Source organism: Acanthaster planci, linkage group LG09, assembly GCF_054643075.1.
Source record: "Acanthaster planci isolate LZ-2023a linkage group LG09, COTS_SCS, whole genome shotgun sequence".
Lineage (NCBI taxonomy): Eukaryota > Metazoa > Echinodermata > Asteroidea > Valvatida > Acanthasteridae > Acanthaster > Acanthaster planci.
This window is the reverse complement of record NC_141785.1, coordinates 7,564,633-7,592,440: the sequence shown is the minus strand read 5'-3', so window position 1 is coordinate 7,592,440 and position 27,808 is coordinate 7,564,633. Positions and strand designations below refer to the sequence as shown.

At 41.2% G+C, this 27,808-nt stretch overlaps 2 protein-coding genes across 2 annotated transcripts; both read left to right on the top strand.

The window, feature by feature from the left end:
* Window positions 1-79: 79 nt before the first annotated feature.
* LOC110988309 (protein rolling stone-like) lies at window positions 80-4,448 on the top strand. Its single transcript, XM_022251680.2, has 3 exons — window positions 80-484; window positions 2,042-2,276; window positions 2,949-4,448. The coding sequence occupies exons 1-3, from the start codon at window positions 401-403 to the stop codon at window positions 3,461-3,463; spliced, it is 834 nt and encodes a 277-aa protein (XP_022107372.2). The 5' UTR covers window positions 80-400; the 3' UTR covers window positions 3,464-4,448.
* Window positions 4,449-8,909: 4,461 nt separating this feature from the next.
* Window positions 8,910-25,443, top strand: miox (myo-inositol oxygenase). The gene is made up of 11 exons (XM_022251668.2): window positions 8,910-9,036; window positions 12,635-12,757; window positions 14,262-14,354; window positions 14,761-14,853; window positions 15,814-15,883; window positions 16,092-16,159; window positions 16,842-16,951; window positions 18,007-18,074; window positions 19,405-19,454; window positions 20,619-20,731; window positions 22,187-25,443. Exons 1-11 carry the CDS (start codon window positions 9,028-9,030, stop codon window positions 22,293-22,295), a joined length of 906 nt encoding a protein of 301 aa, XP_022107360.2. The 5' UTR covers window positions 8,910-9,027; the 3' UTR covers window positions 22,296-25,443.
* Window positions 25,444-27,808: the final 2,365 nt, after the last annotated feature.

Here is a 27,808-nt window from a genome sequence, read left to right as displayed (position 1 = left end):
GCTTGGTGCGACCTTACCTCGCATAGCTTGCACGCATTACCAAGTGGGCATGGCCTGTATTAAAGTGAGTGGGCGCGGGTGAACGCTTGTCCAGTGATGTGAGCCAGCCTGACCTCGACAAGAATGAACGATATTGACGTAGCTGCACTACAAGAGAGGTCGAGGACAAACAAAAGGAAGCTTCCCACTAACAGTGGGCAACACGTCACCTCCCGGTTTCAGTCGGCCCTGAGTTACTAAAGCGTGCAATTCTGCCGTGTTGATTGGTTGTGAATCATTTAAGGCAGTTATTTATGGAAGTAATGTAGAAAGATTTAAAGCGTTGTTGTTTTGCACGTTGGCCGCGTTTCATTGCGAGGAACCTGTCTGTATTCCTGCCGCACCCAGAAGCAATAACATCATGGCAATGACATGTTGTGAGCGGCCAAAGGTGTCGGATTTTGGGCTCGGTAATCAGGAGTCTGGTGTGTTTCATCGTACACAGGTGAGCCCTCTTGACTTCGAAATTCGCTTGAATGGTTGACCGGGCCGAGGGTGGAGTGTCGTTTGACCGTGGTTGGACCACTGTTGAGCCGACCTGTCCTGTATACAGTTATGTCAGTATGTTGGTGGACAATCGTTTTTCCCTTTCACTTCTGCAGACAGGTTACACGGATACGTGTACCGTTATATACTCAATATACTGATATGTACATGTACAAGTACATCTTACGTACATGTCAGCCTTGGCAGACCAGCGCTGCAGCATGCAGGAGCCTTGCTCCATTAGTAGGCCTAAGCTGGCGTCCTATAAATTGGCGCACTTCGATATTCACTTGACTTTCCTCACACAGCGTCGCCACACCTCTTTCTTGAAAAACTTAAAACTCACTCGGTTGAAAACTGGTACTGTTGACTTAATGATACATCGCGTTGAGCCTTTGTGAATAATTTCAGTGTCATGAAATTTCGTTCGTTAATCCAATACTGTCGGCGTCCGGAAATTGGACTCGAATTCAGCTGAGTGTTCCCTAACCTGGCGCACTTGAAAAAGTCTTTTTGAAAAAATCCCACATCAACATGTACAAAATCCTTTGAAGTTGTTAAATTCTTAAATCATTAATTCCACACAAATACCCACCACAAGTCTGTGAGAAAATTCTTTACCTACTTTGGGCACATTTTAAAAGATTTCAATTTGCAAGTCGGGGAAAATCAGGAGAAAATAAAATTACATACAGAATATTGTCCAGTTAGGACACAAGAAACAAAAAATGAAAGTGCGCCACGTTAGAGGCCGCACCACGGTTATTAGGGTACATCAACCGCTATGACGTACGCTTAGCCTTACAACGCCGTTCGACAGGTTAACAGAAATAAGATGAAAGGCCAAGGGAAAACTTACCTTGTCCGGATCACGGTCTTGATCGTTTAATCACACAATTAAATTTATATCTTCTGCGGTTCATAAATATGTCTTACCACGCGCCTCGCGGTTAACATTGCACAGTGAGTGGCTTACACATCGCGTTTACACTTTCCACACGCCAATTAAATTGTCGCGTGGTGCACATGGTATTTGCTTTGTAAATTTGCTTTTTAAATTTACTCTGTAACAGCGACCCCTGATGAATATTTCACATAGTTATGGTATTTTTCCTCTGACATTAAAGGTCAGCTTTGAACATTCTTTTTTTTCTTAATCTGAGGTAGAAGGATTTTTAACGGAAGCGAAGTGCATTTTTCCAACTTATTAGAAACAAAAGCATTATGTTGCATTATAAAAGGGTCTATTAGCAAACTTTACTTGGGATCATATTTTGTGCAACTTCCATCTAACGGCATTGAAAAGTCCACTTTATAAACCTCTAAAAAGTGCATGCTCTTTCTTGACAAAATGAAGGCGCTGTTGCTGTGATGTCATTTTAGGAAGACACTGTTAATTTTTTTGGTGTGGGGGCCCCCACACCAAAAAATGTTAAATTTTGAAGGCCGTTTGACAACCAGTCTGCGTTATTCATAATTATTTTCAAAATTCTCCCTGCCTTCTCTTATTTGACAGTGGAAGAAATTTCCTCACGTGGTATTCGTTGCTTACCGTGTAATACTTGCCCTCTACCTGCTGGGTATTTTGATAGCCTACCTCATCCAGCAAATAAACTTCTTTGGCGGTCAAGCCTTTGTGTACCTCACCAATCTGGGGTTCATCGTATTTTTCATCTACGTGGTATTGGCTGGCATCGTCGCTGTTGTGGATGGGGCCATCCTGAAGTTGTTTCGGACAAGAAATTCTGAAGGTCAGTCTCATTCATATTGTAGGCTGATAAGAATACCTGTTGTTATGATGGATATGGCAGCCGACTGCGCGTCATGAATTATTCATTCCAGAGCACTATGCGGCCGCATCGCAAAAAAAAATGTGCGGGTGAATGGATCGATCGACTTTTCATCTGTCCGTCAGCACTCGGTCACTACATCTGTTCCATGTGTTATTAAGTACTTCCGTGTATCGTAACACTGCATTGGTCTTTCTCAAGTCGCATGCGCAGACAGCGAATCGCACATCGAGTATGCAAATTTTAGCTGAGCTTTACTTCAGTGTTGCGCTTCTATTTTATCTGATATCAAAGGTTTTCCCATGTCTGCTTCAGTAAAAACTCCCAAACTCCGGTGGCATGATACTGTATTGATAAACACCGTCCTCTTATTTCTTTTTAAAGTAAACATAATCATAAGTTTTATGAGTGCATAAAAAATACTCTACTCCTCTTTTTCCTAAAAGCGGACGCAAGACTTTTGATGTTTATCATGCGCTAATTGCCTTTTTTGATGAAAAGCGAACATTATAAGCTTTTAACCGTCCCCTCAGCCTACATTTATTACGCTAATGGGCTAGATGATGGATGAGTTTTCACAAGTACTTATCCGAATTGTTGCCACCAAATAAATCTTTTTTTTTCTTTCGTCAGATGCAAATACATGTAAGATGCGTATACGTCATAAAATGCAGTGGATGTTCTTCAACATCACCATCAATACGAATATTCTTGTAACCATCATCTACTGGGGTGCCCTGTACAACCCTAATTTCCCGTTTTTCTACGACTTCCACGTGCACACCTTCACAACAATCGTCTCCTTGATCGACCTTTTCCTGATGCCCGTACCTGTGCGATTCCTGCACTTCATCTACCCGATCGGTTTCGACCTGGCTTACATGGCTCTGACCGTGATCTTTTGGGCGGCTGGCGGGCGCACGATAAGCTCGACTGGCGCCATCTACCCATTTATTGACTACAGCAACGCGCCCGGTGTGGCGGCCGGAGTAATCGTGGGCATGTTTGTAGCCGTCATTATCATGCATGGCCTCATCTGGGCGCTGTATAAGCTCAGGGTGTGGATCTGGTTAAGATGTGGGAATGAAATCGAGGCTGTACCAACGGAGGCTGATCAAGATTTGGGCAAAATGGAAGAGGGCTTGTAATTTCAGGACTGTTACTTTAATGTAGGTAATCAGCGTCAAGTCACTTACTCGGTTTGTAGTGGTCCATTTTTCTTCTTTTCTCTAGACGATAATTCTCCGTGGCTTGCCTACGAGACGGTATACTGTGTAAGCTTCCAACAAACTTCAACTTTAGACACCTAGCTCACTACTCTGAAATTGCAACAGTAGAATTTATCATTCTGGTCCGACATTGGGAAGTTGCCGGGACTATTATTTGCCAAGGGTCAAGTGGGACCTGCCAGCGCTCCAATTTACTCTGGATTTATGTGAAGAAGCAAATCAGCTGACTATCACGAGAAACAGTATGTACATTGGTGGTTGTCATCATTACCGAACGCCCAATCGAGCCATTTATTTCCGGTTCTTGAACTGGAATCAGGCGCAGAGTAGATCCAAGCTGCTCTCCAGGGAATTCATTTGTGAACCTCACGTAGAACTATTGGTTTTTGATTTTTTTTTTTACATTTTTATTCCTAGGATTGTGAAGCGACTACATGTACATTTTATTTTTTATATATTATATAATAATACTTTTTAGAATACCTAATGTTTGTGTATGACTTTTATAGTAGTATCACCTTCCCATGATTTTTATGCTCATTTTTTGATTGATTTTATTAAAGAATAAGTGCACATTGCACACATATACCAGTGTTGTTTGAGCTGAAACGTCATTGCTTGGTGGTGTTTGTGTGCAGGGTCAGATTGTTTCACATAATGTTTGCTTTTCTGAGGGGTGAGGCTACATTTGGGGGCTTTTTACACGTCTTTGGGGTAATGGACATTAAGTAATTTTTTTGGGGGGGGCCTCTTTTTTAGGGGACGATCCCCAGACTTGCCCTTGTGCAACACTACCCTCCATTGCTTGGTTGTTGGATGTTCTGTATGTTTGTAAACTAACTTTAAACAGTACCTAGTTGTGGGCTCATCAGTTTTCGAACCCCTGAGCTTCAAAAATATTTTTAAGGAAAATAAAAAGATGATTTCCGTGTTGGACAATGTGGTCACCATTTTAAATATTTTTGAAAGTATACACGGTCTTAACCTCCCCCTTCCACCAGTGCACAGTGTGTTCACTAATTGAAATGACGGAAAAAGTGATTACCCCCTTCGTGTGGGTGCTACATGACGCATGTATGCATCTCGTACCATTAATATCTAAATAACAATTCGGATGGCAATTGTAGGACACAGTACCAAAACCAATGGTTGTTCGTTTTATATTTCGCCATAACGAATTTGAAAAAAAACGAACAAGGAAAAAATAGACCTACTTTTTGAACTTTATACTTCATGGCACAAGTACTTTCGTAGTATCAAAATGTGTTGTTTAGAGATTGGTCGAGGTATTCTCTCTCTTGAAATCTTTGCACTGGTAATAGCCGAAACTCTGGCAGCTTGTTTCGGACATGGCCCTTGTTGTGGTCGCAAGATGTCCTGAGCTGCGGTGTGATGCTCAAACGCACACGGTCATTGCACTCATAAATACATTGACCACCAGGTCGAATTCAAAACTGCATGATCTGTTTTCACTGACAGTTAGGTTGTCAACATAATCCACACTAATGGTCTGTTATTATCCTTCAAATACGGAATTAATGCGTCAATACAGGCGATTCACTATAGAGTGCCTCCAACAGTTTGCAACGCGTTAACCAATCACAGTATGCGAAATCTGTCGACCCAATGCGCGTTCGGGAAGGGTCGACAGACTTTGCACATTGTGATTGGTCAACACGTTGCAAACTCTTGGAGGCGCACTATTGTGAATCGTCCGTATTATTATTCCTGGGAATGGCACAGGCCCGGCCAGTGGATGTCCCGGACGGTACCCGGTCACCAACGGTTCTCCATGAGTGCCATCTACCTGTTTATATACTGCGACAATTGATCATGTTACATCAACATGTAGAGGACAGCATAAGGCTATAAGCCGACTTACCGCTAAAATAAGCTCTCCAAACCGACTTCCCAAAGTCGATATGACGATTTGTCTAGATGTGATATCTGGAAAGTTCAACTTAATGAAGTCGGCATGACAACTACTTGAGATATACTATCTCGCCAAAATGACTTGTTAAAGTGATAAAGATGACTTGTGTACATCTGTTAGCTTACCAAGTTGACTTACCGAAGTCGACAGACAAGACTACCTATCATGATATAACAATACCACTTCAGGAAATCGACTTTGTAAGATAGTACAGCTATACACAAGTCGTCATTTAGACTTCACTTGGTAGACTTGGTGAGATAAAGGCGATGGAGCATGAAAAGGATCCCCGGATTGCTAATGGATTGCTGGCTATGCGTGCACTGCAGCAAGAGAGTGTTGGGTCCTGTGGTGTTGTGGGGATGCAGAATAGGTTGGAAACCAGGTTTCGGTAGGGGACTATTATGCCACGCATGTTAGCTTCTGGTAGAGAAGACCCTAACGCCTCTGGGGAGTTGGTTTGGGTGTTGGGTATAGGGACCCTACTGCCCAGGGGTGGGAGTTGTCTTGGGTGTTCGTAGTGGGCGCCAGATCTCGCTGAGCTTGAAACCGATGTCTTTGGGAACGGAGTTGTGCCGGAAAATCTCGATGGCTTCCGTAATTCTTCTTGGAAGCCAGTTCCAGATGAGGGCGATGAGTTATGCGTTGTCCCATTTGATATGTTGTTCTGAAGAGTGTGCGTGCATGTTACTTTGATGATGGCCAATTTGTCTTCTCCTCGTCGGCCGTGTGCACGGTGTTCTTAGATCTTCAACTGGCAGGGTGGGGAGGCTCCTGCCGGTTTCTCCCATGTAGGCCTACATGTACACTTGGTCGCATTCACATGGAATGCAGTATACACTGGGGCGACTGCCGGGTGGTGCGTGAGTGTGGAGTACGTAGCCTCTTCGACTTGTTGGGTGTGGAGTGAAAGACTCGGATGTTGGCTGACTGCAGGATGCTGCGGAGTTGGTAGGAAGTGGGACCCAGGAAGGGTAGACATACTGTGGCGATGGGGCTGGTGGCTTCGGGTATTAAGGAGACTCTAACGCCGTGAGGGAATGAAGGGACTTCGGGTGTAGGAAACCCTGTAGCTTCCTGAGGGGGTTGCAAAGGCTGATGTTCTTGCGGTGGTATACATTAAGTCGGAAGGCAGTCTTGAGAATGCTGAGCTCTTGGTGCAGGTTGTTCCGGTCACAGATTTCGAGGTCTCTGCAGACGAGGGTACGGTTGACTGAGGGCTTCATAGCTTGGTGGTGGAAGGATCCCTGGTGCAGGTATCGAACAATGTGGAAGGGCTTGCGGTGGACACGGTGGTTGAGGGTGCCGTCAGGATTCCTTGACAGGTGGACATCCAGGAAGGACAGCTCCAGTCTTGCTCCATGGTGAACTCGATGGTGGGGTGCCGTGCAGATGTCGAGATGGTTAAACATCACACTGCTGTTTATTTACATATCCCTTTTATGGGGTTTGTGTCGTATTACAGAAAGATGAAAAATTAAATCTTCAATATAAAATGTATTTGATTGTTCTGTTTTGTCTGTCATAATCAGTCAAGAAAACAAAATCGTCGAAATTGGACCCGAGGGATGTCAACTGCTAATCAACAATGGCATAGCCAAAAGCTTAAAAGAATAGCAAAAACAGAGTACATTGTACACGGGAGTGCTAACACACTTTCCACACATCTCATTACCTGATGCAAAGGTGAGGGGTGTGAAATCCATGCCTCTTTACCTCTCCCAATTACGTCAGTATTCATAAATGTATAAACCAGGAGAGGGAATGGTGTCAGCCTGAAATTTATCGGTTATTTGCTTTTAAAAGCGGAGCATGTTTTTTTTTTTTGGAAACGAGATTTTACTCATTCGTGTCAGAAATGAATATTCCCATTGCCCAGGTTAATTTTGTTGTCCAATGACGTCAGTTAAAATTTAAAAAGAAATCAGAAGACTGCGGACCGCACTGCGTGATCTGTGTGTGTATACTCGGCAGCGTAACCGAACATATTTCGCCCTGTGAATCTTGGGCAAACTTGGCGTAACGTGACAGAACAGGCCTAACACCTCTAGCTTATGATCTCTATGGTGCTATTTTGGTATGAACATTCCGCATGGGTGCGCTTGTTTATGAGCGTTTGACGCTTGGCACGCTGAGTACGCTGGAATGGAGCGCGTGCAGAACCCGGTTAAAAAACTTCGTACCAGCCCCTTTTTCTTTTGCCGGTGAGGGTGCACTTCAACTCAGGATGGATTAGCACACACTATGAAGTAGGGAGGGGAAAGTCCCACGAGAGCGCGGGATGTGCTAGCTGTAGCAAGGTCATTTCAAGTTCGGGGGGGTATCCACCTCGTCATTATCTCCTCAGCTTTGGTAAAGTCACGCATGTCACCACCACGTCTGTTTTCTCGTCAGTCACCAGAAGTGTTAAGTCTCAATTCTGAGTATGTAATAAACAGATAACGTTTGCAGGTACACTTCTCCCATATTGGGTTATGCGTGTTTGTCATCCAAACCCATAATGCATTTCGAACGTTGAAAAGTTTGAAACACGTCATGAGCGGCGCGGACATCCGGGAACTTCTGTACATTATTGAATAGAACGAAGGGTAAATTTGCCCTTTTGTCGTGTGTTAGAAGCCCTAGTGACGTCACGCCAACCGCGCAAATTGCTGCCAACACACAAAAAAGGTTTTCTCGATTAAATGACATAGTTATCTCGTTTAAACGACTTAGTTATCTCGACTAAAAGAAATATCTCCATGTATTATGCTGTTTAAACGAGATACTAGGTCGTTTAAAAGAGACAAGATAAATTTTTCGTGTTGGCAACAATACGCTTCCGTAAATAATAAACAAGGAAGGCAGCACACTGTATGTACAGGACGTCTTTAACCCAGACTAAAACGACCCAAGTGCGTAGCTGTACGAATACTAGACTTGCATCAAGTCGGACTTACGTTGCTCTTCCTCAGCCATCCCCATCATTTCAGCAGGTACGCACTACGCGGTCGTCGCGCTCAGCCCGGCAGCTCGCATAACTCTTGTACAACGTGTTTCATACGTCACCAGTCAGTAAGTCCGACTTGACGGATAAGACCCCCGTCGGTGATATGTAGTTATTCATATGAACGACATGATCTTGCATGATGCATACGAAATTTCCACCGATCAAAGTAGTCAGACTTTCAGACTCATTCATTATAATGCAGGTATGAACGACGTAAAAACAAAGCCGGTAATGTAATTGGCTGCTACCACTTTTGGTACATTCGCTGGGTACAACCGAGATTTCTAAACTGAACACAAAGTAATAAGTGGACACAAGAGGGCGCGAAGTATCCAAAGTGTATCCAAAGCAGAAACGAAGACATCACAGAGATCCCGACTTGAGTCAAGTCTATACGATATCTTTGGCCTTGACCACTGTTTGGAGACGAGTGTCATGTGACTCGCTTGTGATTGTGTGTATGTTGTTCTTCAGTACTGCGTCATTCCCGTACAGGCCAGGCGCGGCGGTAGTTCGTAATGTACATGTACTTGCAGTAGAAACTCCACATTCACAATCACAATGGACCAGGTAACTGGAGTCTTTTCCTTCAAGGGAAAGAGGTTCACATACGGACAACACTTGATGCCTCCTGGCACAAACCTTAAGTAAAAGACTTGTCTGAAAAAACCTAAGTAGTGTTTTCTAACTTTCTTAATAGACTTAAATGTTTGGGAATTTTCCTAGCTAAATTTCACATTATCATGACTGTAGGACATTGTTAAGGCCTAACGTTAGCTAGGCCTATGTAGGCCCTTAACATTTTAAGGGAAAATAAGTGTTGTCCACCCATGGAACTCTTTCCCCTTGGCATGCTTGGAGTAGAAGTTGTTTAAGTTTCATTGTACATGTAGGCCTCGTAACTTTTGCTCGTTTTTACAATGTTCACTGAGAATGAGGCGAGTAAAACATTCCCACTTTCATGATGTGTCATCTTATCAGCCATTCAAGCATGATGGACACAGCAGGGGGTTGCTATTTGAAGTGGGTAAATTTGGAGCAAATATAAAAGATTTTACCCAAACCAACTAGCGCCCTCCTATTGTGTCCGCCATGCTTCTAAAAGGCTAATGATGACCACTGAGACGTGTTGTAGCCAGTGAAGTCATTGACGGTGGCATTGCTCTTGAATGTTGACTCTTGCCCAAATTCTTCTTCCAGAATTCTACTTCTTCCAGAATTGATTTGCATTTTAATGAAATCCATTTGTAGGATAATCAACTCAGAGGGGGGGTAGACTACTGTAAATTTGCGCACAAGTCAAGATTAGGCCTACTCTTTAATAACTGTCTGTGCTATCATGTCAGTCTCACTGTTTTACATGGTAAATCAAAAATGTCCCTTTTTTGTTTCTGCAAGTAAGTCACCCGCAGCCCTTGTTGCTAATGCCGCCTGGCTGATTTTGCACAGTGGTAGAAGGCATCATGGGAAAAAAGGGGGGGCAAACATAGACCCTTCCGCTAATACATTCTAATGTATGTGCGCATGCGCATAAATGGCATGTGAGGGCAAAAACTGGAGTGGTCCATTGAAAATATACTGGGGCACAAATTTCAATGTCATTTTCTCTAGAAGGATGTGGAAGGGTCTATTGCCCTATAAAAAAACAAATTGCCCCTTTTTTCTTCCCACAATGCCTCTCTAGTCTCTACCATCGTGCAAAATCACTCATGAAGTATTAGCAATAAGGCTTATTATTTAAACATTAAGTGGGCTAACATAACATTAAATTTCCATCTGAAGTAGTCCAACTTAGCATTGAATTCCCATATGGCATTGAATGATGGCATGGATGTCTTGTGTTTTCAAGCATGCAGTAATGATCACGAACACGCCATGCTGCCGAGCAACTACCAGGGCCTATTTATTTCATACAAAGCTGGATCTCCAAGTGATCCGCCTTTGGGTCACTGACAACAGAACCCGCCAAATGGATGGAGTTAACCGGCAATGGGGGTCACTGATCGACAACCAGATCCATGTGAAACAAACAGGCCCCAGGACGCTACATTAACCTTTTCATCATTATCACCCGACCATGTTCAAAATGGCAATGTGAAGTCCTCATTACTTGCACATAGACCAGTGCCATTATTTCAAACTGAATCAACATTGAATTGCAGGATGTTTAATTTCCTTTTCTTGTGGCTGATTTGCAGCTCCAGAGGATATTTTTCAGGGAACTAATGTCTGAAATTTCCGTAGGCCTGAATCACATTTTGTAAATACAACGTTACTCTGTCAATTTAAGTATGGAACCAGGGAAAGATTTGTTAAGGTTCTACAGTTTCTACAAACAGGGTGGTATAAAGTGGGTACTTTAGTGTTGGTGTGAGTACCATACTTGGACATCACTTGACACTCTGTGCACAACCATTTGATTTGGTCTGAGAAATTCTAAGTAATTTGGAAATTAACATAAAATTTGACATTTTAGGACATGCTTATCATTTTCTGATTGCTGATATGCCACTTCAGGGAAAAATTAGTGATGTTCATACATGTATATGAAACTCTTACCGTCTCTTGCCCCTGGTCTTTTAATGTGGCCATTACTGGTTTTTCTTAAACACTGCTTAATACCTAAAATTGCTGAAGGGGCAAACTGCTAAACTCTGATGACGGGTACATTATTTCTTGAAATGCACGTAGGTCTTTCCTGAGGGTTGGACAATTTATACATATATGTGCATGGGAAAGCTTACTACAATGCTTAATTCATCCAAGTACGGAACAGTAACTTACATGTATACATTGAAAAAATGAATTATGTTCAAACCTGGAGTGACTACCATCCCACCATTTTTGTTTCATTACACCATGCACTGATCATGAGAAGTCAGGGTACCCTCAATTCTTTGCCCCCTCCAGCAGTAAATTTGGCCTGCTCCTTCTCTTCCCCCTCCCCCCCCCCAGAAATTTGGTTCTGGATCCACACCTTGTATCAGTCAACATTTGTGAGGATCGGACAGGGATGGACCCAGACTGTCATTTGATGGGAGCTAAATGACAACTGGTTGTCATTCCTTTGCCAAAGAGTTAGTATACATGTGTGTCTGCAGAGGAGAGGGGGGAGGAGAGAAGGGGAGTGAGGCAGTTGTGCCTTTGTTCACCTTGTCAGGTTTGGGGGGGGGGCAGGTCTAACCTGTATTGTTATATAATAGATGTAGAGGTTTGTCCTTGGCTATCGGCTTTGTTACCTAACAACACACCCTCTAACTGGCATTGGCTTAGATAATACAGCCCCACATAGAACTGTGCAGTGTGCAAACAGAGAAACATTAAGCAAACAGAGATATAGACCAGTATCAGTGGTGTGAGATGGTTCAGAGCTGCAGTAGGTAAATAGTGGGTGGGTGTGCCCTGGTCAGATCACCTCACAGGGGAACAGGTCTCACAAGTACATGTACTGTTACTGTAGAGGTTGGTGATTGACTTTAGTGGCTAAAATTAAGGCACACCCTCTAAATGGTCTTTGCTTAGAGCTATAGCACACACCCCCAAACAGAAATATTACCCAGTTAACAGTATGTTCCTAAAGCACACACATTTTTGTGCTGTATTGTAGGATGCTACTCTACATAAATGTGTATATTAGTTGACAGATGTGGGAACATGACAGCTGGCTGAGCTTGGCTTACACATACAGTTATTGCACTGAGACAGTTTAGGTCTTGATGCTTAAAAGCATGAATCAGACAGAATTGAGATGACAAATACGTCGGTTTTCAAAGTAATGTTCATACATGTAGAAAGTCAAGAGATCAGTAACTTTGCAGAGAACTGTTTTAATTGTGGGAGAAAACAATGCATGCAATTACACATTGTATAGAGTAACAACCTTGTAGAAACCCCCCCCCCTTTTTTTCCTGTGAAGGACTTCTTCCTATCTTTTGAAGGGCTTTTGGAAGGCCTACATGTTAAATATTTCCTCTAATCACAGGTCAGTATCGTGGGAGTCAACCAGTGAGCACCAGCAAACTGTGTTTGTACAATGACATTTGCATCGGCAATCAGCCCAAGGCAAATTTAAAGTTGGTCGCAATCTCAAAGCCCGCCCAAACAAGTGTGCATGTAACTTCAAACCTGAAAACCCTTTTCATAATCCAATTTCTCGTTCCACCCGCAGGAAACTGTTACTATTTTGGATCCGTCTCAGATCTACAGGCCAGATGTCAGCGAGAAGCAGTTTGAAGGGACTGAGTTCAAACCATCAGCCAAGGAAGTCCAAACCTTCCGACAATTTGCTGAGGTATGTGTGGATAAAAAACTTGGCAGTGCTTGCCTGTAAGACTTAAAGCGTTTCATACTACAGGCAAATGGGAAAGGGGAGAGACTTTGACAACACAATAAACACTGTATGTAAATTTGTGCTTCCCACGAAACTACATGACGGTTTGTTATCAAAGTGGTTAGGTTATGGCAAATTCTTAGTCCGTTACTGATTATTTTCTGATAACCTTTGTGAGACGAGGTTACCCATTGGATGTATTACGACTACAGACTCAATGGCCATTGGTTGAAGTTTTGATAAGAACATGGACTCATGCCAGTTCAGCTAACAAACAGGGGAAAAACAAATAGAACAAGAGGTTTGGCGGCTGGTGAAAAGTTTATTTGATAAGGCGGCGCGCTGATGTTTGCGGGAAGTGTTGCGCAATTTGCTGTTGGTCTCTTAACCCTCCTATGCTGAAGTCACTCTTTGGGTCATTTGGTAAACACCTCAAAGGAGCACAGCTGTGTCGCGTTGTGCACTGCATCAACAGTCCCTCACAGGAATATCAGATTGCACTTTTGTGCTGCACAACAACTGTGCTTCACTGTTTCATGTGCATAATTGTGCAGTAAACCAAATGTAGTGAAGAGGACTGCACAAAAGACCCTGGGTCATTTTGTGCTGGCAATCTACTGTGTACACACTGAACCTGTGCACGTAGAAAACACATGCTCACCAGTGACTGCGGGCATTTGTGCACATTTGTGCTGTAAAACTAAAGGAGGGTCAATGAGCCGTAGTTTTTAACCAGAGACTTTACATGTACTTGGTTTTGAAAATCTGGAAGAACAAGTATCAAAATATCAGCCCGCCTGGCGAGCCTGATGGAACATCTAAAAACTGACTGTAAAACAAAAATGGTAATCCGGTGTTGTCAAATACCAACAGTGTATTCAATCAGGGAGTCAGAAATAATGGTAAAACTAACCCAAGAAAATTTAAAACCCCAAAAAATAAAATCTGTAAACTCACTGTAAAAAATGTGTCCGTGGTTTTTGTAACTGTTCCCTTTCTCATCAGAGCGCTGGGACACATGTACATGTACACATGCACACATTTACATGTACACATGTACATGCACACATGTACATGCACACAGGTACATGCACACATGTACATGCACACAGGTACATGCACACATGTATAATGCGTAACTTGCTCAGTGTGTGCCTCCAATGGCATTGGAGTGAGATGAGCAAACTACAGTTTGAATGGCAGAAGCTACACACTGTATTAAACCAGTCTCACTTTAATATTGTTCAGATTCGGCCATGATGACTCACATACAGTAAAAAGATAATCGATGACTCACGGTGTCGTGTTGCTGGTAGCTCACCTCACATACTGTATGTGTAATATTTGTGACAAATCTAACAGAAGGATGTGTCTTGTTGTTTTTCCTGACCCAACAAATTCGTCCACATGTCATTTGCATTGTACAGAAGATTATAATTACTTTTTTCCATTATTCTTTTTTCAGCATTCTCCCGAAGATGACCCCCAGTTGGCTAAGGTCCAGAATACTTACAAGCTGATGCACACACACCAGACCGTTGAGTATGTCCGTAAGAAAGTGAGTGAAAAACCCCTCTCCCTAAACATATTGAAGACTGTACACTGTGAGTGTCAAGCCGATGGTGTGTTTGAGACTCACTGAGACTGTCTTGCCGGGTTTTAGGTTTTATTAAACTGTGAGCAATTAGTGCTATTCTTGGTTATTTGAATTGTACAGTCGTTATCTCTGGCAAGTTGCATTTCACTAGTAAATTGACCCAAGCACCGCCGAATATTAGTCAAAGCCTGTTGGTACATTCCTTGTACTGAGTAAAGATTACTGAAAGCATAATGTACATTGCCGTAGTTCAACGCAAAGTTGGAAGATTGTCATTGTGTTCTAAGATTCACATCCGTAGTTGTGGAAGTGGCCATGGCATGGTCTCATTTAGTCATGTTCACGTACATGTTCTTGTTTTGTACAGCACGAGCAGTGGGGAAAGTTTGACCATGGCCAGTTCTCAATCATGCAGGCGTTGGAGTTTATCAACACCATCATTGACGAATCAGATCCAGATGTAAGTAGCAATGTCTCTCAAACAACTCCTTTCTAGAACTCAGTTTCCTTTTCTAAGATGTCATGTTCCACTCAAGCACTCCATTCTTTTAGGCCTTGGCAGCATTAAAAGTTTATACTCTTCCATGCTCAGTCCATTACAGAAATTGGTTTGTAAAATATATAGGTATCAGGCTTTTGATTTGTCAGGATTTTTCCTGATTTCAGGATGTTTTCGTCAGGATTTTCCATCAAGATTTCCCTTGTTTTTCATGATTTTTCAAATAATTCAGAAAATGCAGAGTTCACCATTGAGGTATTTTTGCCGATAAGGTCGATACACAACACAAGAAAAGGGTTTTTTAAAAGGGTGCCTGTAGGCAGACCCAATATATGCCATAGACCCTGCACTGCTGTGGGGCCCTCAAACCTCAGGTGCTTATTTGGTGGTCCTCCAGTCTCGCCCCTTGGGTATTGATGCTACAGAACCATACATGTTTATTTGTAACAACTGGATCTGGCAGTAATTGGTCAAAAAGAAAAGAGGGGAAACTAATGAGGAACAGTTGAACAATGAAATCCATAAGTGGAATCACCTTCAGACATGACAGATTCGAGCACCACCGTTTTCTTTCTCAATATTAAGATAAATATCCAGACAAATATCTAGCATGTATTGTGTTGGAGTTTGTATCAAATGGTACACAAGACCGAAGTGGCCCCGTCACGCGCATAATTGTGTGTGTAAAAGGCATTACAGCGAGAATCAATGCACGAACCAACACGCGTGCGTACTCCATTTTTTGGCACTACACTTTCTGGTTCACAGTGACGTCACACTTCGGTACACTATATGCACCATTCAGTGATCTTTTGTTTATTTTTTGGCGGTTGGCACATGTATGTATTGGTGCAAACAAACTTGATAACTAACTGTATGGGTTGTAGACTTAGTATTGCACTTGTGCGTTCATATTCATAGACGAGCGTGCCAAACATTTACCATGCCTTCCAGACCGCTGAACGAATCCGAGAACGTCACCCCGACAAAGGTTAGCCATTCCTTGTTTGTCTGCTTGGTTCTGATGTGCATCAGAAAGTTAGTACTCCCAGATTCTGTTCCGAAGTTTCTCTGCTTGTGATGAAAAGTTTCCCCTGTGAAACAAAATATGTTGGTAGTTGTATCAGTTGAAGGATGAGTGTGTTTGACTGGTAGAACCGATCTGCTCCTTTCTTTTGTTATACTTACATTGGTGACAGACTGGTTGATCCTGACTGGACTGATTCATGATCTGGGCAAGGTGATGGCAGCTTGGGGGGAACCACAGGTAAGGCACCTGTTGATGCAGCTCATCACGCAGCCAATGATTCCTGAAACCTGTTTGTCTCACATTTACCTGCTGTTTAAAGCATCAGGGATACAAACCCTGTCATCTTTCTCGACCTTAGCTGCAAATATTCAGAGATGTTGTAGGTATACATTCAGTTACTTGATTGGTCAGTTAACAATGGTGACCATTTAGTCACATTTTTCAATGGAAAACTCCTTTTGTAAAAAGAAAAGGTCTACTCTGAGAAATCACAGACTAAAATAATCCCAAGCATTCCACCTGACTTTTTAATGCTCTAGTTAATTTTTTTCTATTTCGCACTTTAAGCACATAAAGTCTGGAGGTCCTGGTCTTTGGCCATTAGGTTATGGTTGTAGTCATGGACCCCGAGATCCTGGTATTGGTCTCTGGGGATTGTGTTGAAGTCAAGTCCAGTCACAATGTTGTTCACAAGTCCTTTCATAAGGCAAGTCACAAGTAACAGGGTGAACAATGACAAAGTAATGCTTTCTTCACTACTTGGGATGGACTTGTGATTGGTGTGTCTACAACACACAACTCATGAGCTGTAGGTCTTGGTCTCAGCTTCAAGGTCATGACTACGACACGGTTCATTCATGAGTACTCCTTTTCATGTTTGTGTAACTTTTGAGCTGGATTTGGTTTGTCTGTTCTTCAGTGGTCCGTCGTTGGTGATACTTTCGTTGTCGGCTGTGCTTATGGGGACTCCATTGTCTACCGAAAGACCAGCTTTGATGACAACCCCGATTTGAAAAACCCTGCTTACAAGTAAGTGATAAGCAAGTCTTCTTGTAATGCATGTTTTATTTAATCTTTGGATTTGAGACTTCAAAATACCTTAACGCCTGAGATCACAATGGTTCCCTTCACTCAAAATCACGGAATAAACACTGGGTGCCACAAGGCTCGTTAGAAAGTTTCCATGTGTATTCCACATGGGAGTTCACCTGCAGTTATTTAATAGACCCCAATAAGGAGGTAAGCTCTAGTCAATTGTGTCATCGTATAATCAGGGTTATTGGGTAGTTGTATGGAAAAAATAGGCTTGTGATCACTGCATGGCCTTTTCATGTTGCTGTATATTTTTTTGCACTCTTATTTGACGTTTGCTTTGGTATGCCCCGAGCAGAATGCCATACACCCACTTGTTATGGACCTTTGCCAAGTCACGCATCCCATTTGAAGGTTACATCACCTCGGGACCGTTAAGGGTAGTTAGTGACCTCTGATAACCCAAGTGAGGTGTAATTTGTGACCCACTTTGCCAAAATGAGTCGCATGTTGCCAGAGCCAAAGAATCTTGCACAGTGTTTAATCAAGTAATAGGAAGACTCAACATTTTAAAATCCACACAACGTCCATGTTCATCACACCAAACTGAATGACATCAGAACAGAGCTCAGTTACCTCAATCTAAGGTCTAGGTCCTTGCTCCATTGGGAGTGCGTGGAGACACCAAGACAATAGACCTAGCCATAGCTCTGGAAGCCAAATGTCAGAGAAGGCCTAATACAAAGTGAAACTCAACAATAGTTCCAGTGACTTGTGACTCATTTTTACAGAGTGGGTCATATGTGTTTACCCTTTTAGGGTATCCATCTGGGAATACCTGCTTGGGTTATTTTTTTACATTCAAAGTTTCTACACAAAGTGTATACACCAACAGAGTCAGATAAAAGGGGATATGAAAGGGGAGTTAAATGCTTGTGTTTATGTACTACGGTGATCCACTAATAACTTTTGATTGTTTCCTCAGGGCAAGGGGGTGTTAAAATGGGGCCGGGTTTGGTCCCCCAATATAACCTTTTTTTTAATTTCCTCAGCTCTAAGTGTGGCATTTATGAAGAACACTGTGGCTTGGCCAACGTGATGATGTCATGGGGCCACGATGGTAGCTTGCTGTTTTGTTTGTTGTTTGCAAAGATGCATTAGTTTGAAACTGTGACTTGCGCATCACTTACATGCAAATCCACCAGTTTGGCTTCATTTACGTGTATACTCATTGGCCATCGTAGGAGTAAAAAAAAATCAGAAAAGGATTTTCCTCTCAGACTTTCATAACTAATGCACCTTTGATCGCTTTCATTTCCTAACCCAAACCTTGCTGAATCCGAGAAGGTCCAACGTCGGAAAAAGGTCTGATGGGTCTCTCTGTTCCATACAAGTGAAGAGCAGATCTTGTTGCTGGATTCAGCAAGGTTCTTAGAGGATGGCTTTCCCTCACATTTAAGCAATGACCTTTTAAATCCAATACGTTTTGATCCTGACGTTTTGTCAGGCTTTGTCTCCAAAATCAGTCTCCGACTGTGGCTCCAAAGTGTTCAAATTAAAGTGAATCACCTTTATATATTTTGCTCTTGCACACCTTTTTTGATATTTCTGGCATACTGTCGGACTTACTGTTGAGCTAACCACCTGGAAGTTAGATTGAAAAAAAAAAATAGATGAAGCCTGGGATGCAAGGACGTCAATTCAGTTTGAAAAGTTGGGGGGGGGAGGCATAGCCCTGATCAGAACAAATACGAGCGTGAAGCCCTGAGTGGCATGCGGTATAGATACTTTGTGGTGTGATCTGAGAGAATTTCTGGCTACTTAAGCCATTTTTTTTTTTACCAATGCTTTTGCAAGGTATACATTTTCATTTAGTTTTTGGAAAAAAGTGGGGGGGGGGGAATTGATATAGTATCTCCCCCCCCACATGGAAAAGTGGGGGGAGGGGACATGTTCCCCCCCATCCCCCACCGATTGACATCCATGCTGAGATGGACATGAAGTTGAGTATTGAAAAACAGCCGACGTACATGTATTAGATCAGCTGCCCGATTTCTCTTGTCCATTTTGACCTTTTTACGTGTGGATAAACAATCCCCTGTATGAATTCAAAGCAATACAGGATACCAGTGAAGCAGTGTTCTTGTTCTGATCAAGCTTACAAGATTTTGAAAAGCCTGGTTTCATTTCACTTGTAGATTGCATATTTGGTTGGCCTATGATATATCCCTTGCCAGCTTGTATGAGTTTACCAGCTGTGTCCTTCCCAACCAAAAAAGCCATCAACTCTTGACAAGCACAGTTGGAATTCATGTAGGAGAATACTTGAAAACTACTTGCTGTGTCTGATAATTTGCACCTTCTGATCTCTCTTAACTACACTACCTGAAGCATAATTCCTGGATGCCAATTCCAGAAAGACTAATTTGCCTTCTTAATGTCTTCCGTAGAGTACTTGTACAAGGTGATGGTTGAGAACAGCTGTAAGCTTCCTGAAGAGGTAAGCAATGAACTTAAACTGTTATGTTGCCGAATAAACATCTGTGTTGGCAAACAGCAGATGGTAGCGGTAAGTTAGGTTTTATTATTTTGGGTACATCTCGTGGCCTGACGGCCAAATTACTTGTATTTTATATGTTAAAAAGTAGAAAGTGACACCAATTTAAATTAAATTTAATGAAATACAAAAAATGACGATGGACAGAAATCAACTTCACAACTAATAGTCGCAGACTCCAAATAATTCTTGGTTTTACCTGTTTAAAACATCAATAAAGAAGGGTGTAGGACTCTTCTTGAAGCTTGTGATTCAGAAAATGTGTTCTGAACTTACAAAATCATATGTCAGATGTGACAGGGACGTGAAAACAATGGCCCCCTAATTTCTGGAATTACCCACGTACAGTACCAACTCATAGTCATTTACAGGGTGTAGGGTTTGGTTAAACCAAATCAAAGCATGATAGATCCAACATGATTCCCTGCGGTTTACATTGAGCCTCAAGTTTAGGGCTACAGGGCCGATATTCATAAAAGCCTGCTAACTTAGCAGCCAACTGGGCCTCAGCAGCCTGCTGAATCAGTAGTTCTCTGCTCCATGGTTACCAACTAATTTGGTATTCATAACCCTTGCTGAAAATGTTACCAGCCAGGTGGCATCTAGGTATGTTAAGCAAGCAGCTAGGACATCAGGCAGTTACTCAAACCCCTATTAAACCAAAAAATGTGTATTCACATGTCAATAGGATATGGTGAAGTTTTGGATAGGTCAAATGACTTTTGGGAATAGCAGCCAACTAAGCTTAGCGTGCTTTTATGAATTGATTAATAGTTGTGCAAGCTCGAGTATAAGTCTGGCCATGTTCGCTGCTGAATGTGTAACCCACAAATGATTTAGTTGCCACCTAGTGACTTGGAGATATCCCAGATCAACTCTAACGTTAGCAACCAACTAAACTTAGCAAAATGTTATGAGTATTAGTTAGTTTCCAATTAGGCCTAGCTGTCAACTTGGGGCTGTTTGAGCAGCCAACTAGGCTTTCATAGCAGGCTATTATGAATATCGGCTTAGGTCTTTAACTCCACCTTTCATCAACCACGGCCTTTTCCAACTGATTATCTGGGCTGTGTTACAATTGCAATCCACCTGCGATTTTTGGTCTAGGCTTTGTACATCATCCGCTACCATTCCTTCTACCCTTGGCACACCGGTGGTGACTACATGCACCTGTGCAACAACAAGGACCTGGAGATGCTCAAATGGATCCGTGAATTCAAGTGAGTGGTGATCACACGTCAAGCAGGTGGTGTGCAAGAAGCATACTTTCAAAACAAAATGGTAGCTGCAAGTTCACTCTTAAAGCTGATAGTATCTAGTGCAGTGTGGTACAAATGTAATTTCTCACTTCCATTCCCGTATTCAAGTTCACTCTTAAAGCTGATGGTATCTAGTGCAGTGTGGTACAAATGTAATTTCTCACTTCCATTCCCGTATTCAAGTTCACTCTTAAAGCTGATGGTATCTAGTGCAGTGTGGTACAAATGTAATTTCTCACTTCCATTCCCGTATTCAAGTTCACTCTTAAAGCTGATGGTATCTAGTGCAGTGTGGTACAAATGTAATTTTCACTTCCATTCCCGTATTCAAGTTCACTCTTAAAGCTGATAGTATCTAGTGCAGTGTGGTATAAATGTAATTTCTCACTTCCATTCCCGTATTCAAGTTCACTCTTAAAGCTGATAGTATCTAGTGCAGTGTGGTACAAATGTAATTTCTCACTTCCATTCCCGTATTCAAGTTCACTCTTAAAGCTGATAGTATCTAGTGCAGTGTGGTACAAATGTAATTTTCACTTCTATTCCCATATCCCTCGGCTTGTTCATCAGTATTTCCTCCCACCTGTAAGACCCCGAACATTTTCGTCATCTTCATTACATTGTAATTAATGTTAGTCGTACGTCCTTGTATTCCTCGTTTAGCCAATCAGGGTTTCGTCTAGGATTTCCAAAACCTGTCTTTCCGTAGTGCAGTTCAAAGTACCCGTTCTGTGCGATCTGCTAACACTGTACATGTATCATTGCCGCATGTGTATACATGCAGACCAGCAGTACAGTGGGCTGTTAGATAGGTACATGTGTCCGACTAATACACTTGCGTCTGCAGTGCCGTGCACAATCACATGAAGTGGTTATGGACGCCAGGTAATTTTGACTTATCATGGTCATATTGACTGACCCCTCCCCCCGGGGAACCAGTCTATGTGATCGTAATACCTGTGAATAGTACACATGTATTGTGCCTGCATGAAGTGCACACTACAAACAACTTGACATAGATCAGCATAGCCGGCTGGTCGGTCCGTTGCTCAGTTTATGGGGTATATTTGTGACTATACTTAACAAAATGCAATTTAAGCTCTTCCGGAATATGTACATTTCTATCCCAAATTGGCCTGTCATTTTTGTTCATTTTTCAAAATTCTACCCAGGAGTTTATTCTTTTTGCCAAAGTGCCTGTCCACAATTGCAGACTACCTGTCCAAAAGACGGGGCAACGGGTCACTAGATGGAGACCCTGCTGCCCACTGAAAATCATTTCACTGGTAACAAGGCTACCATCAATAAAGTTATTGTGTCATTCTCTCTCTCAAAAAAAAGCTGTTTAATCTTCAGTCTTTTTTTCTGCTTCTAGAATATTGTTTTTTTCTCTTTGCTTTCGTTCACCCCTTGCAGCCAATTCGACCTGTATTCCAAATGTGACAGTTTACCTGACCTGGACGCCCTCCGGCCGTTTTACCAGACGCTCATCGACAAGTACATCCCGGGCACCCTGAAGTGGTAGACCACTGCATGTGTCCATCCCACCTGTCTCTGCTGCTTCTGTTAAAATTGACTGCCGGATGCTGCCAAAAAATGAGATATAACCAGACACCAACACTTCTTCATCGTTCAGCCATTGGGTGTTGTGGCATATTTTATCCCTAACAGTGCCGAACCAGTCAAACTTCAACACCAGTAACGTGTTTGACTTTGTGGAATTAGGTATTGGGAACTTGCTTTATGGTGTTGGATTCGACTGTAGGTCTGCACTTACCCTGTTGAATTTTGGCTGAATGGGTACTGTGGCCCTCTCACTTTTTAGTTTTTTTTACTATCAGGAATTTTAAATGAAGGCAGATTATCCGTAATTATCTGAGTACAGTATTTTTAGAGATAATGTAATGATGGAAAGCTTCCTACTGAAACAGTAAGTATGTAATATGTAATATTATATAGCAAGTCTGGTCCGAGTTAATTTAGCTCATCAGGCTGGTGTTTATCTCCAGTTTCCTTGGCATGAAACTACTGAGAATATTTCTATTCCCCCTGGATGGGATGCCAGTCCATCAGAGGTTGCTTCCCCAGCTAATGCTGGTACTCATGTATACTCCTGGGTGGAGAGAGGAAAGTGGGGGTGAAGTGGCTTACCAAAGGCCACAACATACTGCCAGCAACTGGACTCGAACCTCCAACCCTATGATTGGAAGCTTCAAACCCTAACTACTTGGCTACATGCCTCCATTATAATATTATGTAATAATTACCATAACAAGGACAAACGCCATTCCCTCACCACAATGATCCCAGCAGTTGGGGATGAATATGCAGCATGATGGTGTGTAAGTTTGTTTGAATAGATACTGCCCGTCCATACTCTTTGTACTGTGCAGTGGGCCTGCTGAACCCAATCAAACAAATCACACAGGCAAAGACCTGTTGGAGTTTGTCTGATTGGGTAGTCACAGCAACAGTACTGTTGGAGTCTGTGTGATTGGGTACTGTTTTAAAGGTAAGAGTTTGATTTCAAGGTGTTGGAGTTTGTGTGATTAGGGAGGGATACCAGTGCACTGATATCAGTGCTTGGGCATTAGATTAAATATTGCATTGCTCAGATAAACGTGAGTGTGGTAGTGATTTTGTTTTCATCATTTTGATGATTTTTTATGTTTTGCAATACCAATGCAGTGATTAACAGATGCAGTGCAGAATCACTGATCCAGAGATATTCATTCATTTGAACTCTGAAAAATTCAGAGGGAGGTGCATCAGAATCTATGTTGCATGCATTTCTTACTCTCTTTGAATACTCTCTAAAGTTACGTTACGCTTTGGCAGTCTCCATTTGGTCAGCATTTTCATACGCTGTTTGCAAGCCAAAGAATTGAGTCGGTTTACAGATTTACTTGATTGCAGTATCAGTGGTTCCTGTAGCCTGGACACCAAACAAGTGAGGATATGTGTACTACCAAAGAGACTAATGTAAACGCATTTAACACAGAGTGCGCTACTCTGGAAGCTTCTTAGATGAGAAAGATAGATGACCAATGAAACAACTGCATTGGCTTATAAATATCCATGAGTGTAATCGCCCAATTTCTGACATACGTTGACAAGATTCTTGTTAATTGGACATAATTGTAGAGGCTAGATTTTTAAGCTGTACAGACTGTTTGTAAATTGCCTTACAAGGCAGTGATTTTTCCTAACCCTATCCAACTCTTTCATGTTATATTGCAATTGGATGATTCAGGAATGTTCAGCTTTATCTCAGTGACACATCTAACGTTTATTTTATTACCAGTTAGACTGTGACATTGAGACATTTCCTTAAATGACAAGCCGAGGCCTTTGTTTTTTTAATTTCACATTGATCTTTGTCAATGGGAGTGTGGTGAGGTTAAACCTCAGTCATGTTGGTTTATTTGTACACGGGTGTGTTGGATTTTTTTTTTCATGTCAATTGCAATTTTCCATTTAGATACTTTTAGTAGATTTTAAGAATTTAACAATCTTCTCTTGACTGACAACTTAAATTCTGTGCCATTTTACGGGTTTTAATCTTGCAGATACGCACACCGAAATTGATCCAAGGCCTCTCAATACAGGCAATTCACAATAGTGCACCTCCAAGAGTTTGCAACGCGTTGGCCAATCACAACGCGCGAAATTTGTCAACCCTTTCCAAACACGCTTTGGGTCGACAAATTCTGCGCACTTTGATTGTCTGATGCGTTTCAAACTCTTGGAGGCACACTATTGTGAAAAGCCCGTATTGTTTGTCAGAGAGGGATACAGAACAGTTTTCTTCTAAAATGAAAAAAGGATGAGCTTTTTGTTACTAACATTGTGATACATGATGTACTAAAGAACTATTTACCTGAGCCAATATAATGGATGTGATATACCTGTAAATACACTTTGGTTTTAATGCATTGGAAAAATCAACATATTTTTATATCTGCAGCAATGCAGACAAACTTTTTTGATTTGTTTTTCTGATTGATGAATTAATTTCTCCCCTAGTTTCAGTAAAGCTGAAGTTTTCCTTTTACAAGTAATACAGTAGAACCTCGTTATTAAGAGCACTGTTACTACAAGTCCTGCTTATAACATGAACATTTCTAAGTCCTGATCTTTTGTTTTTCATTGCTTTCCTTCTTGATAATACAAGGTTCTTGCTGTAACAAGGTGATTTGCCAATTCCGAGGGACCTCTTATTAACGAAGTTCAACTGTACTTTTATTTTAAAAAATTTTTGGAAAAGTTTTGAGCCGTTTGCACTGCTAAACATAATTTTTCCAGTTAAGATTTGTCAGCGTATTGATGCAATATTAATAGCTCTTTATACCTTTCAAAAAATTACTTTGTACCCGACATTTTCATTTGTCATAATTTTTCAAAAGTGGCCCACCTGCTGCTTTGTTATCTACTTTGTGTATCATTTCATAGATGTCTTATTCTTTATTTCACTACTTTGAGGAAAATTAAGAAACATGCTCACTTTAACGCTAAATATAGCTCAGTGCATGTAATTGTCTTGCAGAAATCCATGGACGGAATAATGAACTTTATTCATGGGCCATTCACATTGAAATTGAAAATAAGGTTAAAGCTTTCATTTTTGGAGCATTCATTAGTGAAAGAATAAAATGAGACTTCCTGTCAAATTAGTACCTGGCGACTCTGATGAATAATTTCATGTGTGATGAAACATACGTTGGTGTTTTAGTAAGATTTGGGAAAAAAGGGGAGGCTAGGAAACCGCATGAATTCTAAAATAGTCTGATACCATCCTATTCCACAATTTATAAAGCAAATTTGACAAAAAAATCAAGATTCTTAAAGTTGACTCCTGATGGCGTGCTGCCAGTACTCCTGGATATGAAATATGTGCAAAAGTTTAGAATTTCCCATTTCTTTCCTGTTTGTTTACGTCTGATAAAATTCACCTCTGTAATAGCCTTTGTAAATTATATGCTGTAGTAGCATATTTAAAACTGAAAAATTGCCCAACAGAGAAACATCCTGCCAGAAATTGATCTGTCATTTCGAAAAATCTAAAATACATGACTGCTGAGCAATTAATGCATGTTCTTGTATGAGATGCACAGTTACGAAATTATATTTTATGGTAGTCTTTCAAGCAAAAGCTAAAATGAAGAGATCAAAATATTTTTAAGCAGTTTACAATTCACAAGGAAATAAACAGCATGAACGTGCACATGTAAATAAAATGTGAAGGCACTAGCGCATTGGCCTGTTAACAGAAGAGGGCTCAAATACAGCAATGAATGCGCGCAGGAAACAATTCATAGTAATACAGTGTACATTTGGACATGTATATGCAGACTTTGATCAGTGTCTTCACCATTAGCGTTCACTGTGCCGAGGTACATTCATTCAGTCTGATGCTTGGAACAAATGAAAATAAAACATCACCTGTCCGTACTAGATATTATATATTTTTAAAAAAAATGAAATTCCCAACGTTTTAAAATTGAGAAGTTGAAGTTATGTTCCCAATTTCAGTGAGTCATATTTTTTGTAATTCACAAATAAAGTACGGTGTATCATACATACAGGCATTTTGCACTGTAATTCCATCAATGCTTTGCTCCAGTATTTAATTCTTGAACACAAGGCTTCGTTTTTCATAACCAAGTTGTGCCGTTATTAACGTTGTGGAATTGTATTTAGTGATGCCGAGACTATATACATGATGCATTGTTTTCATGAACAGTTTTGCTTGAGTACATCTTAATCAATTTTACGTCATGCCATCAATGTACACAAAGATTTCTCAGAGATGCCAAAGCATGCAAATGTTACCTGCGATGTCGTGTCAATCGATGCAGTTGGAATTGAGTATTTCCCTGCCAATTTGCTTCATTTAATTTGCCAGCATCCAATATTCTTATCTTCTGACCAGTAGTGTTTTACACTGCTTCCTTTGTCACGGAATCCTTTTTATATTTTTCAATTTATTAGCAATCTCATTCAACTTATTCCGTGACAAGATTTTAATATTGTAATCATCATATTTATTCATTCTGTATTTTCTGACCAAGAATTTGATTGAGATTCCCACATATACTAATTAAGTCAAAGACGGTTGTTCTCTTTTTAAGCTAATGGTTTTAATCAGACCTTTCAGGTGATGTTAATAAAATACAGAAAATATTTACAATTGTTACCTGTTATAAATCATCGAATCAAGGAAGGAATAAAGTTTCTTTCCACTTGATAAATTTTAAGCTTAATAAATTGAAAACTTTCTGTACTATCCTCACCACTGAATAAGTACCCAGAGCCTATGACATCTCTATTGTTCACATTCTTGGGAAATTTCATGTTCAAAATATCTCAAGAATGCAAATATTTGTTGCCATACATGGACAAGGAAAAATTCACAATTCAAAAAGGACCCACTGGAAGTCTCACTGAGTGAAGTCCACCGTTTCATCTTCACATTTCACTGCCTATGAACAATGAATTAAAGATCTTACAAACTGATCACAAGAGAAGATAAAGCCATTCTTGAAGTAACTCCATATTTCATACTCGGCGAATTTACAAGGAAGAAAATCAAAAGTAAATAGCAATTCATTTAACTAATCAATAGATTTTTTTAAAACAACAAAGCTGCCTCATTACTGGCATAATTTATTAAAAAGACTTTCTCTGAAATACAGAAACACAGATTCCAATGACATGTCCTCAGAGATATACAAGCGCACTATAACTCCTCACAGCATAAAACTATCTTAGGAATCGTGGAACTTGGAGGGCTGTATATACACTTCCACAGAAACAAGTTCTACAGCGTGACACTAGTGTCTCATCCACTTCTTCAAAGTTTCACAAGAATCATGCTGTTCTCCCAGGAGAACACGGTTCTTCGTTGTAAAAAGAGAGAGGCAAACATGACACTACTCTCGCATAAAGACTAACAGAAATCACGTCTTCGTACTTTGCCGATAAACAACTAGCTAACATACAAAAATATAGTTTGGGATAACACTATAGTTTTCAAAT